The following is a 14,541-nucleotide window of genomic DNA, read 5'->3' on the forward strand; positions in this document are numbered from 1 at the left end:
TCCTTTCAGAGTTTTCAAAGGTAACCACTAACAGTTCTGAAATTTTCAGATACGTTTTTTATGTCTGCTAGAATTATGATCTTGCCATTTATAAAGATTAACTTACCAGAATGCTCTCTAAATGTTTTATTTTCTCCATACATTAGGCTGAGATCTGACTCTTTAGGCATTGATAGCAATCACGAAAATAAGCAAAATGAGGTTAAACTGAGCACCATTCTTGAGAGCTGTTAGGCTAGCTAAGTAGTATTTAGTGAAATACAAATCAGAAAACTTAATACACCAAGAAGAGCTGGCAAGCTGTTCTCTACAGTTCGAGAGAGCCAAATCTGCAAATTCCTATCCAGGCAATTTTGGCGTAAGAGTTATGTGAAGGACTCATTAATTACAAAGGTAATCTAGTATAATTTGAGTTCATAATGAATTAGTTTACAAAAAAGTAGAGAACAATTAGTTGACCATTTTGCCTGAATCATGCCATATTGCCATCATCTTCTTGTGCCACTGCAGAACTCATAGGGTTGCTGTCAAGTCCAGGCCTTTTTATGCAGTAGATCTGAATGAAATCCATAGTAGAAAAGTGGTGTTCTAGGCTAAATTTAGACCTCGTTTTCCTAGAACAAACAGAGGAAGAAACTTAAGGTAATGTAATTGCCCTTGTCTTCAGATCCACTACTCACTGCTGAAAGATTTACTACTCCGGCTATGTAATTTTAAGTTCTTGAGAATTAAACAGTATTCGATTGCCCAATAGTAGTATTGCCTGAAATATTTTCTTGGAGGATATGGAATATGGACAGATGAACGTGGATGTAATAGAGGATAGCATAACTGCTTAGTTTATTTTGTACAGCATGTTTTGCATAGCATGTTATGCTTAAAAACGTCTATGAGAAGGGAGCAGCGTATTTATTTTCTGGCAGTCTCCAAATGAGGGGGAAACCCTTCTATCTGAGAGCAAACAAATATGCTGAGCTGGGAGCAGCTTCTGGGAGCCCAGTGGGACAGAAAAGGACATTACCCTTGGGCTGGGGCATGCCAGCTCCCACTGCAGGAGCACCTGTGAGAGCAGGGGAGAGTGCCACAGCCAGCTCTCGGCGGTTCCCTACACCTCCCTGCTATAGATTCTGCCTATAGCTCGGGACGCTGCTGGAAGTTGCTAGGCAGGAGAGAAATCTTGTGAGGAAAGGACCGACCCTGTAAGGTCAGAGGGAGGTATAAAAAGGTTTTTCTGTTTACTATGTATAACCCAAGAGCTCCAAGTGTCCTCTCTTTAAGGAACTACCTGTCTCTAGTGTATCACCTGATGTTTCCATAAATCTTTGCTTTAGAATGGAAAGCCTTTCAATGTCTTTCATTAAGCTTCCCATGGAGAAAATAGGACATGTTTCTCCTTGAGGATTTGGCCAGTTTTTTGTCACAGAATGAAAATAACCTTTTTGTACAGGAGCAGGTTTTATAAATCAGGTTTTTAATTAGTAAACAGGAATGTAGTGAATTGCAATGGACTTTAAAGAGAAAGAGAAATCAGAAGAAAAAAAAAGGAAGAAGTGTGGTTAATTCTAGAACTTTATTTTAACCTAATCCCTTTGCTGCCACAGTGTTTAATGAACTGTAATTTACTATGTTCAGTGTATTTTTTTTGTGGAAGATTATAAGTCAAATTGAGACTAGTAAATTGGCCACTCTCATTACAGTGCATGCCCATAGGAAATATTTCACCTATTTGTCGCTCATTCTAAGTTCAAGTGACATCAGGGTTCCCTCTCCCATCTTGGAACGTGTTAATATACGTATCACTTGTATCTTTCTTCTTCTGGATTTATCCAGCTTTTGAGAACTTACCAATTTGATGATCTTGGTGGTATAGTCAATATTGGCTGCAAAGTAATTCCTTCCTGTATCACGAATTTCTGGCAACTAATACAATACAATACAATGAAGTCTGGCAACATGAAGTTAAGATGTCTTGGAGGATAATGTGTACCATAATACACATCTCCTGTGATCTTGCCCCATTCCTGAAGTAACAGAACCAACAGTCGTCTTTGTTCGTAAGGAGCAGACAAAAGAGATGAGAAGTTTCTCCCAGTTCTGGGGTGGGAAATGGTATTCCTTGCCTGCCATGAGGACCAGTATGTTTTCCAGAATGTCTTTCAAACTGTTTTTCAACTTGCTGATACTACATCAACTGGAACTGTCACCTGTTTTCATAGTGTAGTCTGTTCAATGTTAGTCATACTAAAATCTGTGTTTGCATATTAGATGTGCACTCCACCTAATCTTGTCTTTTCAGCCATTACTCCACAATACTAGTTTTACATATATTATGGTTTCATATTTTTATCCTTTGATTATAAATAAATGACTTCCTTTTAATTAAATACACAAGGTTGGGGGTTTTGGTTGATTTCCCCCCCCCCCCCCAAAAAAAAAAAAAAAACCTATCCATTGTTATGATTTTGCCGAATATTTCTGACTGGCATTTCTTTGGTTTTTGTAAACATGATGACTGTTTTTCTAATTACAGTAGCAGGTAGTGATGGGAAGTGACATATAATCAAGACTTCTAGTTCAATTTTCTGTTGCAAATAATGTTACGGAGTTTGCTTATATGCCCTGTTACCTTTTTTCTAAACGCTGTTCTTGAAGCATGAGATTGCAGTTAGGTTTGTGACAATTTTCAAATGAGACAAATAATCATGTTGGTTCTTTTGGCTTTCCTTTCTCTGATTCAAGATAGGAAAGGTTTTTCCAAGAACTGACTACACTGCCAATTCTCTGCTTTTTGCTGTCAATATAGCAAGACAAGACTCTCCGCATTTCACTGTTCATCTTTTTAAAATTAAGACTAGTAATTAAGAGAAATAATGTATTGCATGTCCTTGGGACTGAAATCTTTTTGCTCTAGAAGTAGTCCTCATGAGAATAGGCACTATCAGTGCCTTGGTCTTGAAAATATAATTAGGTTTTATATATATTTATGTTTTAGTTTATATATATATATATGTATGCTTTGCAAATGAATAAACTTCCTGAAAAAATGCCAGTGATGGCAAATGAGAATCCTTAACCTGTAGGACACAGTAATTAATGCACAGTAGTATTTATTAGTTACATACACTACATTATATTGTGATGTTCTAGAAATGAAATTAAGGCATTTTTTACTCTTTATTAAAAGATAAAATAGACAGGAACCACTGAGAAAAGCAGAGGTGGGAATGATAGAAATGGAAAAAGAAAATTACTGTTTTCTTGTGGATGTTTAGAAAAAGTTGATGTAATAAATTCATAAGTCAAAATGGACAAAAAAGTCAAAATGGTCATGTCAAAATTGAATGAAAAGGGTCGTCATAGGCAGGTATTATAAATTCTCTTATATCTGTTCAGGACTGGTTTAATCTTTCTGCCTGTGAGCAGCAGCGTCAAAAAAAAAAAAAAAAAAATCTTTTCTTGCTATAATCCTTACTAACTTTTCTTTTAAGCTTTCCTCTAATGTGTTTGTTCTCTCTAATTCTGCATTTTGATGTCAGAGTAGGTGATACTTCATCTCTCTCCTGCCGAGCAATTTAAAAACATAAGATAAAACAATCTCCCTGCAATGTCCCATAATACCTAATAGCTTAAACACTACTCTTATCTGTACTGTGCTCTTCTGACCTATTCAGATAAGAACTGTTCAATTATATGCTTTCCAGAGCGATTCAGAGGTTTGACAAAGTAAACTGGAAAATACAACCAAAAATTGGTTAATTGATGAGGTGCAGAAGCAAAGAGTTGAAATACTGGATGTGATATAGTATATTTTTCTAACATTCAGACTTGCTGCTTCCTTGTATATACAGCTCTGACTTCCAAGACATCAAGAAATTATTTGGCTTCAGGAGCTCACTAATGCTGAGTCACCACCCACAGTTTGGTCTGTGCGCTGCACAAACACAGAAGACAATCCTGTTCACAATTCTAATAAACTTCAAGGGGGAAGTTTTAAACTTAGACAAGGAGGAAATAAATACTCCAGAATAAACTACTAAATAAACCGCTCCTTGATTGCATTGTCCTTTTAATTGCTTTGTTTTCTCAAAACTAATATATCATCTTTAGAAAAAAATCTATTACTTGCTCCAAATACTGCTGGCCATTCAGTAAATAGCCTCAAGGAGAACTCAAAATATGAAAACTAGATGTGCAATTGTGATAATTTTAAATGAAAAATTTAATCTAAATTGACAGCTTTCTGTTAGTCATTTTGCTTTTACAAATGCTTTGCTTCAGAAAAATATTTTATTTCTCTAAATAGTACTGCATAGTTTAGACTCGTAAATTTATTTTTGCAATTAAATTTAGTAGTGACTTAATAGTTTTCTGGGTTTTTGTAAGTCTTTTTCTCTTAAAATTTACTTTAATATATTTTCAATATAACTTGTGAAAAAATGCTTTCAATGTAGTGTTGTAATATACAAGACATTATAATGTTGTACAAGTCATTATAACCATGTAATACCCCTATAAAGTAGACAGCATACAGTGTACACAGCTTTATACTTAATAACCTATGAAAATGTGATTAAAAATACCTATATATTCATTTTTACTTATAATCAAACTTTAAAGGATCAAATTGTAATTTAAAACCCCCTTTTCTTCATTTGCATAATTCTTTGTAGTCTTTTGAACTACACAGTTTTCATATTTTACAAGATACTGTAGTGTAAAACAAATACATGTGCATATATTTAAACTTATAGCTAGTCTTTAGAGTATCTAAGAAATCCTTGTATACAATAAAAAAAAAAAAAAAAAGATTAAATCTCAAATTGCTTTTTTATGCAGGAGTAATGGCCTCAAATACCTTTCCTGGTGGGAACATACCTTGTCTTTATTTCATAGAGTAATTGGTCTCAGAAGTACTTGTCTAGCAATTCTGCTAATAACAGTTTCTCATTTTCTCACAATTTAAACATAAAAATATGTGAATTGCTCTAAATTATATTGTATCAATATACTTTATGGGAATTCTTTTCCATTACATTGCACTAGCCAACACTGCTGAAGTTAATTGTCTCTTGTAAGGTTGATTTATGGTGAACCAACAAGGCTGATATTTTTCTTGTGATGATTTGATTGCACACTGGGTTTGCAGAAAGAGATAACCAGAAATGTGTGTTGGAAAATGGATTAAGTTAGTGTATTAATGAACTACATGTCATTATGCATTTAGCATATCTGCAGATACTGAACATAGATTCTGGTCAGTAAAATGCCACAAATAGTATACTGGTTTAGATACAGCACAGCTCTGTGAGATGAAGATGTTATACATACAGGATACTTTGATCAGTTTTCTCTCAACTCACCTGATGATACTGTGAAAATAATAAAAATAGTGAAGCAAATCACTTTTCTATTTGTATTTTTCTTTTCTATGATTAATTTTTAGTTTTCTTCCCAATGAAAATAGTTGTTTTCCTTTAGAAGAAAGAATTTTTTTTTTTTTTGCCTACAATTTAATCACCATTTCCTTAGCAAGATTATGTCATTAGTCCCAATGTCGGAGTTATATATGTTTGAGCAGGAGAAGATTTTATTACAATTGAGACAAACTAAATTGAAAAATTTACAGGGTGGTGAACAGGAAATTCTTTGAATAATTTCCTCTAATGATCTGGTATATAGTGTAGTACTTCTGTTTAATATCTTTCAAAATCAACTGTTCCAAATACGGTATATAGTGTAGTACCTCTGTTTAATATCTTTCAAAATCAACTGTTCCAAATTATATTAACAACATAAGTGTTTTCTTCAAACCCTGCTGATTAGTGTCTTTGTTTTCCAATAGAAAATACAATCTGAATTAACAAGCCATGAGATTAGTTTGGAAGAAATGAAGAAACGAAACCGGGGTAAAGATGCTGCCAAAAGAGTGCTTTCCCAAATTGATGTGGCACAGGTATGTGTATTTTATTTCCTCCAGTTTTCCTTCACTCGTGCAAACAAACAGCATGAGTAGTACTATTACTATAGTATGAAGTGTTCTTAAGGTATCTTTTTTTTTTTTTTCAGGACATGGTTTAGTGGTCATGGTGGTGTTGGGTTGATGGTTGGACTTGATGATCTTAGAGGTCTTTTCCAAACTTAATGATTTGATTTGATATCTTCTGGTTTAGCTGCTCCTTTCTAGCCCAGAAATTAGTGGCTAATGCATACATCCATATCTTCTTACTGCTCATTTTTCTAGTACAGCCTTCCTATCTAGTTGGCAACAGTTCTAGGGTACCCAGAGCTGATGTAGCCAACTGGTAGGGATACTATATAAAGGGTGTTTTGAATGTGCTGCGGTTGTAAGAAATAAAACCACAATGAGGGTTTTTGGTACACCTTTTGAGGTATTTGAAAATATTTACAGTTAGAAGTATGTTAAAATATTTGGAAATATTTGGTAGAACTGCATTGAAAGACAAATCTATACTAAGCAGTTCGTTGAAGTCATCAATTTAAAATGTTATCTAATGCATTATTTCATCTAGCTTAATAGACAAAGAGAGACCTGTTTGAAACTGAAGATTTAATTAACGCTTAGGAACAATACACATTTTTACCCATTAATCTGTGATGGGTTCTTGACTGTTTTGCTGCTTTTGCTTTTGGCATTAGTGCCAAAGTTCCGCAGGCTGCAAAACAAATTGTCATAATTCATTAGGAAAGACAAAGAATTTCATTATGGTATTAACAGTAAACAAGGCCATCTTTTTCTTCATCTCTGTCAAATAATTCTAGGTATCTTAGCTTCAGTTTTATGTTTTATTATGGATAACATTAATGGCTTTTTAACAGTTAATTAATTTGAAATGAAGAAGTTGATTTTTTTTTTTATGTTTCCTCTTATCTGCAGGACTAGCTTTTCTTTGTTGAAAATATTTACGTTTCCTTATTTTTCTGTCATCCTTCACACTAACTCACCTTCTGATTGACTCCATGGCAGCTGTGATGTTGCCCGTATTTCATCAGTGAAATGCAGGCATCAGATGACTTTGTATCTAAATGTTTATAAATTCAACAGCATGCAAGGGAGCACTACCCTTTCTAGATGCCCCCTTTTTTTTTTTTTCCTTAATCCATCTTTGTGCAGGTATTTTTTAATTCAAAAGGCTTCTCTAGATGACCATATGCATCAGTCTGAGTTTTGAGAAATTGGTGGGGTCGCTTTGAAAATCTTTTTTGCTTACATTAGATAAAATATGAACAAAAATTAGCAAATTTACATGCATAATGTAAATACCAACTACCAAAAAGGGTAAAAGCTTTGTTCCAAATATTTATTGACTATATTTGATTTTAGGCCAGTGAACTCTCTTGAATTCTTTTCCATCATTGTGCAGCACCTCTAGTGGTAAATCACATTTCACTAGATTTGTCTTCACTTACTTTTTTCCTGAAGAGCATTCCCACTTACAAATAAATACTGCATGCATTTCTCTTTTTTTTTTTTTTTTCGCTAAACAATATTTCTAATTTGGCATATATTTTTTCTAAGATTAGTTCAATTACCTAGACAGAAAGTAAACAATTGTGAAAGTAAGTAATTGCTATGAGGTTGTGAAAAAACTGTTAAGTGACCAAATTTATCTTGACTTTTTGGATTACTGTAGGTTGAGAGTTAAGTTCCATTTTTTAAATTTAAGGGAAAAAGGACAATTAGCAAAATAAAAATCTATTTCCACCATAGTGATTTAACACCTAGTTAGTCCTACTAGGCAAAGAACTGTTACGTGAAAGTGGAATCTTATCTGAGGAAGGGCTATTTTTGAAAATTCAATAATAAATTATTTGCGGGAAGAAATGACACAGCAGACAAATTACATTCTTGTTTCTTTATTACTTTCACCTATCTTTTAGGGTAAACACACTTGTCAGAGTAAAAAGATACCGAGTTGACTCCCTTCCCTTACTGCATTACTAATTCCTAGTGATATTTTAACATTATTTAATGTAATAAAATATAAAAGAATGTTAGATCTCTAGAAGTATTTAATTACCTGTAATTTTGCTTTTGAATAACAATGGATCATTTGCTTCTAAAGAAGACATTTTCCTCAAATAAAAAATGAATAATTCTGACTTAGTTGTGGGCTTTCCTTTTCTCCCACCAGTTGTTGCTGTGCTATTTATCTAGGCCAGCCAGGTTTGCCTACTGACCATGAAGTTTGGGTATTGCTATCAATTCAACTGTTGAAGTGAAGTAAATTCAGCTGACTACACATTTTAAGTATTTAAGAATTCTGATGTTGCTTCTCACCAAAGATCCCTTTAGCCCCAAACCATATCTTCAGTAGTAGCCAGAAGACAGTGAGGAGGTACAGCAAGGTGAACATTTAGCGATGCTTCCCAGTGGTTTGCAGCTAAGCAACTTCTGGATCAGAGAGATTTAAAAGCTCATGTCTAAATACTTTCTGAAGTCTTGTAAATTGCTGGAATCCTCAACTTCATTTAACAGCTAGTTACACAATTTAACTGAATGCTGTTCTTCCTTCTGTTTCTTCTGGTTTCCCTGTATAAGAGTTTTACTTGGTGCCACCTTCTTCATGAATTTTGAGAAACAGCTAACAATCATTTGCTAGTCAACTTTTTGCATACCGCTAATTTTACTTGTCCTCGGTTGTCTCTCTTCAGACTGACTATTATGCTAAAGCATACTGAGACCTTTAGATATATAGCTTTGATGGTCCTGCCATTCTTCTTTATACATTTTCTATTTTTACAGTAAGTTTTTTGAGATGACGTGATCAAAACTGCACACGTTATTCAGGCACAATATAGCTTTATACAATGACTTTTATACCGTGACAGCTATTTTCTTTTTTTGTTCTGTATGTTCCAAATCATTCCAAATACCCACTTTGCTTCTTGGCTGCTTTTAAGTATTGAGCTGATATTTTCTTTTAAATGTTGGATATAAACGTAAGCATATAACTTTTATAGTTATCTATTATAACTCAAGTGGGAGTGCTAATAGGTAATGTAGATCCCACTTGTATATCAAGCTTACTGTTTCTTTTGTCATGTGCATTACTTAATGTTGGGATGAATTAAATATAATTTGCTTGGTTTTTTCCTACAGATCCTCAATACTGTGCAATCCTTCAGTGACTCTTCACAGATAGCTTTAATTTTCTCTACCATTAATACTGTCATTCTCTCTCTTTTCTGGATCATTTTTAATGTATTGACCAACACAAATTGTAACAGATACTGATGTGGCATTGCATGCTTCCCACAGGACTTGATCTTCATCAAGTTGAAGTGTCACAAGAGGATGGAAATCTAATTAAGTATGAATTTAGTGTATGCAAACACACTGAAGAAAAACAAGCCCATTTATTCCTACCCTTTGATTCCTATTTTTATTCAATTGTTCACTTATTTATCGAGGGAGAGACTTCCTTTCTTACCGCATTGGATCTCAATTGTATCAAGAGTATTTAATGAGGAAAGTTGTTGGAAGGAGCTGCTGGAAAGCTACACAGTTTTCTGTCTTACCCAGAACTGCCTTCTGCTCATGATTGCTGCCTCCTTCACAGAAATCTGATAGATGTGGGAAGCATATTTACTAATGCCTATGTATAGGCTAATTCTATTCCTTATTAGAGTTTTTTTCAAGTTTGTATAGCACAGACAACACTGTATTGGTATAAAGTGTCCAGGATTTGAAGATGATAAAGTCAAAAGTGTGCTTGCAGATGCTGAGTTCCTATTTAATTACTTACCCATTTCTTAGTGACATTCTTCCTTTTTTTTTAAACAGAAGAAAAACTTATTTTACTAGTACTTTGCTCTGTACTTCACAGAGAAATCAGTTCTTATTCAAGTAGATAATTAAAATGCCCTTTCTTTGCTTTATTTTTAATTATTTCCCCTCCCCCTGAGGTAGGGATCATGTGAGCAAGCAATATAATTAATGCACAAAGATAACAAATTGTGAAAATTGTGAAATTAGAAGCCATGCTTGTCATAGATTTTTCTGCCTTCAAATTACTTTCTTTTTACTCTAGGTTATGCTTTTTAAAATGGAAATAGAAATCCATTTTATACTCTAAATCTCAGGTTTTGTGCTAGACCTACTTACTGCCCAGCCACTTTATTTGGGTTTCTTTGAGGGACTAAAAGATTCACTCCTCATACCAAGAAGCAGGAACGTGGTAGAGTTGATGAGCATCCACTCTGGAATGTGAATGTGTTATGCTCAAGCCATTAAACCTCCATTATTACCCCCCCTCCCAACATTTTCATATTGGAAAATACAAAACCTCTCCCTTTCTTCAGCTGAGTATATGGGCTCTTTTGTCACTGGCTCTGCTGCATCCAGTGCCCTGGATGATACAAGAATTTTCTTCCTCCTGTGAAGACCGAGATTCTCTGCTGCTGGTATTTTCCCCAAAAGTTTTAAATTCTTTAAATAAGAAACTGCTGACTGATAATGGATCCTAAGTATTCTGAAACAGGTCTAAGACTTGTCTTCAGTGTCGATTTGATTTCACATTTACTACTCACCCATGCTTCCTTTTCAGAAAAAGCTGCAGGATGTCTCCATGAAGTTTCGCTTGTTTCAGAAGCCGGCCAACTTCGAACAGCGCTTACAGGAATGTAAAAGAATTTTAGATGAAGTGAAATTGCAGGTGCCCAAGATGGAGATGAAGAGTGTTGAGCAGGAAGTAGTACAATCACAGTTGGATCATTGCATGGTGAATATTTAAACATGCTGTCTTTCTTTTTGTTTCCTGCCTGTTCTGGCTTTCAAATTTAAAGTATTTTCAATGACAATGTCAATATTTTGGGGGAGACATTAGAAAAGATTCCGAGAAAGATTTAAGAGCAAAGTTACACAATGAAAGTTATAGGAACCTTTTTAGTTAAAGCTTGATTTTCTCAAGGAGAGGAGGATAGAGAGAAGGGGTTGATCTTCCTTGTCCTACTTCTCTTGGTTGCAAATGACGTTAGAAAGACATTGTAGACTTAAAATTGTATTCAGTTTCAAAGTTTGCCAGGATATAATAACACGGTGAAATAGTTGTAACAGCCTTACAGTAACTTTTTCGTTTCTGTAAGTTGTCTCTTCTGTTATGGCAAAGAACTCTCAGAAGCATGAGGTGCCAATTAAACGAGTGAAAAATTTTGAAAATATGGATTTATGTGGAGAAGGCTAAAAATTACAGAATGTTGTCCTGAATTCAGGATGAGAAACAAAGTATCAGTTACTCATGAAATTGAAAAAAAAAAATCAAAACATTCTCATTTCAGTGAACTTTCAAACAATGCTCTTGCACTGCCACTATGGGAGAAAGCCACTTAGGATCCCTTTCTAATTCCCCCTTCCCATCTTGCATATGAGTTTATCTCCCTGGATTGGCTCTATTTTCCACAATATGCTATGGTCGTGGAACTCCATGATGTAACCAAAAGAGATGTTGCAGTGCCCAAGTCTATTCTAGCCAGGAAACACAAAACATAAAGGAAAACCATAGATTACAGCTTCCATGCGATGGCATGCTATGAATTTCTTACAGTTCAAGAGCAAAAGATGACCTGAACGTGGCCTAAAGAATATGGGGGAAATCTATATGTATCCCTTTAATATCCCTGTAATCCTGTACCCCTTTACTGTTGAAGGGAAGTAGAGATTAGGATGAACACTGTGTGTTTGATGATAATAAAATGGAGATTTCAACAGCACAAATCAGAACAATCAGATCCTTGTCTTCAGCTGTTGGTTTTTTTTTCCGGGGCAATGGCATGCCTGAAGATTATGGGTTTTTTTTTGCCTGATCCTCTTTCAGATCTAAATGTAAGAATTTAAATTAAAAAATAAGCATGGAACAAGCCAATGTGGGGTTTTTTTGTTGTTTTTTTGATGGGTTTTTTTTTTACATCTTGTTTTTTTCTTAAATGCAATTACACTTAAATTCACATTCTTATCAGAATGATGTGGTAATTAGAAATCCTGTACTGAATTGAAGTATCTTCACTCAGCAGCTAGCTTTTCCAGCCCTGTCATATTGTGTGGAAGACTTACAGTATTTTTAGAGCATTGTGTTTACTGATTGCTTGCACGCTGTCACTTACTGAATGCTTGTTTATCCCTTATTTTTTGCTTATTATTGAAATAGTGCAGGAAAATCCAGTGAATTATATAGTATATTTTGGCTTAACCTCATCACATTACTTTTTCATGTTAAAATTTTAAATTTTAAATTTTTTTTTTTTAATTATTTAATTTTTGAATAGTATTACACTTACTAAATGTAGGGGAAATCCTCTATCCTACCAGTCTCCTGATTCAGTAGTATGAAAAACTGTTGGGTTTTTAAATTAGTTTAGTGGCTATTTGTAGTTTAAATATATCCAACAAGCTGTGTGAGTTGACAGAAGACATCTCTTGTTGTTTCAAATACTGCATTATCTAAATCAGTTTGAAAACAACCTTTGTCATATGTTAAAACAATTAGTGATGGCATGTACTTTCTTATGTATACCATTTTTATCATTGGTTTTCGTGAGAAGTCTTTGAAGCCAATATTAGTAAAGATAGGCTGTTCTGAATCTGTTCATTTGAATTCTGATTTAGAAACTGATGAATTTTTCTTACAAACTTTTTAAATACATGCGCAGACTCAGGGTGAGTTTTCTCTATCCTTAGGTCACATACCATGGTACCTCTCAACTCCTTTAGCTTTCAAACGGGAGTGGAAGGTGCTCAGGGTCATGCGTGATGGTGGTTTTATACAGCAAACAATGCAAAGCCTTCTAGTGCCTCTTTATAATACCTTCAATAGTCTTTTCTGTTGTACTTATTTTAACGGCGGCGTTTCACTTTCATATTTCTATTTGATTAGAAATTATATAAAAGCCTGAGTGAGGTGAAGTCTGAAGTGGAAACAGTGATAAAAACTGGGAGGCAGATTGTTCAAAAGCAGCAGACAGAGAACCCAAAAGAACTGGATGAAAGGCTCACAGCTTTGAAGTTGCAATATAATGAATTGGGTGCAAAGGTAAGCTCTGTGCTTTTAATACAAAACTATGCCCTCTTTTTAACTGGCAAAGTGAAGAATACTCTTGGTATGGTAAGTAAATTGGTTCCTTTCAAGGCCCTCACTTTTTCTAAACAGTGGGACAGAAAGAATGGAGGCAAAGGCGATCATTAGGATGGCCGTTCAGTTGCTCTGAGAGAAAATAACCTCCTAGAAAAGTATAAAATTCCTTTATTACAATTTAAAATTATACTTTCTTAATGTTTTAATCTGTTTTTTTCTACTAGTTCATTGGGTTTTGGGGGTCAGAGGGAGATGTTGTTTCATTTTAATGCCTCAAACAGTCACTTGTTTCAAAACACTTCAGGTCAGAAAAATACTTAGATTTTGTTTGTGGTTTTTTCACATTTTATTTGAAGACCTACTTCATAAAAGAGAATTCTACCTTTTCATTTCCTTCTGCCTCTGACTGTACAGATCTTTAAGTATATCATTTCCATTTGTTGCTGTTCAAAAATCTATTGACTGAAAATTCTTGCTACTGCAGCTTTCCTCAGGAGGCATTTGTGTACCAGTCTGCTTTGCTGCTTCTGCACTCTGGACTACACATATGTTCAGTTATTGTCGTAACCGTTCCCTGGTTTAAATGTCAGGTACAATCCTGACTTAACCTTTTCACTGTATCTTAATATATAAGCCACGTAGAATATTGTTTAGTTATCAGTATGTGGAATAATTGTCCCATTGTTATACATCTCAGATACCAGCAAACCCTTGTTTAGAATTTAGTCAATTGTCATCCTCCATTACATAGGGATTATCAAATTTCTTCATGTTAGGCAAAAGTAAATCATCATCCTTTGAACTTTGTAATGAGGAGTGTATTGCCTTGGAGTACAACATTTTGTTTTGTTTTAAATCTAATATTTATACAGTACTCGGTTTGACCACTTAGTGAATGTCGGCATATGATTGGGAGGACAACATGAAGACTTTCCCAATATTGTTTTATATAATCTTAGCTTCACCTACAGAAAAAGAGAAATAGTTCTCAAAATGTGGCAGACTTTTACCCTATGATGCCAATGATAAGGTAGTTGTATATAATTAACCTCGTAGAATCGATTCCTATTAATTTCCCGAGCACTCATTCCTTGTGTAAAATTTCCAACTATACATCATCTATTTCTTTATTGATTCACATACACTGAAATGCTGTTACACTTCCTAACAGGAAAAAGTTTTGTTTACTCAGTTCTTCCTAAAAGTCAAGTAAACAGACGGTAGGAAAGACAGACTACTAACCAAAATTAACAAGACTGTGATTGGAAAAAAACCCGTACGTCAATCCCTGAAGGCATTTTATTCGGGGTCTGCATTACCTATGGAGTGCGTTGCCTGCTCCTGACGTACAATGCTCTGCAAAGACCTTTGAGCTCTGAAGAGGAGTTGTGGCTTTGTCCTAAAGAAGACTTCATGCAAACAATTCAATTAACAACTGTCCTTCATTACTCTG

General features: G+C 34.6%; 1 protein-coding gene across 23 annotated transcripts in view; it reads left to right on the forward strand.

The window, feature by feature from the left end:
• Positions 1-14,541, forward strand: part of DMD (dystrophin) — a 1,198,278-nt gene that overhangs the window by 481,621 nt on the left and 702,116 nt on the right. For all 23 annotated transcript variants that reach the window (XM_030020819.2, XM_030020811.2, XM_030020812.2 and 20 more), the window contains 3 exons: positions 5,843-5,953; positions 10,569-10,742; positions 12,891-13,046. In XM_030020819.2, coding sequence (XP_029876679.1) covers positions 5,843-5,953; positions 10,569-10,742; positions 12,891-13,046 — 441 coding nt within the window. The remainder of the gene's footprint in view (positions 1-5,842; positions 5,954-10,568; positions 10,743-12,890; positions 13,047-14,541) is intronic.

Source organism: Aquila chrysaetos, chromosome 7 (genome assembly GCF_900496995.4).
Source record: "Aquila chrysaetos chrysaetos chromosome 7, bAquChr1.4, whole genome shotgun sequence".
Taxonomy (NCBI): Eukaryota; Metazoa; Chordata; class Aves; order Accipitriformes; family Accipitridae; genus Aquila; species Aquila chrysaetos.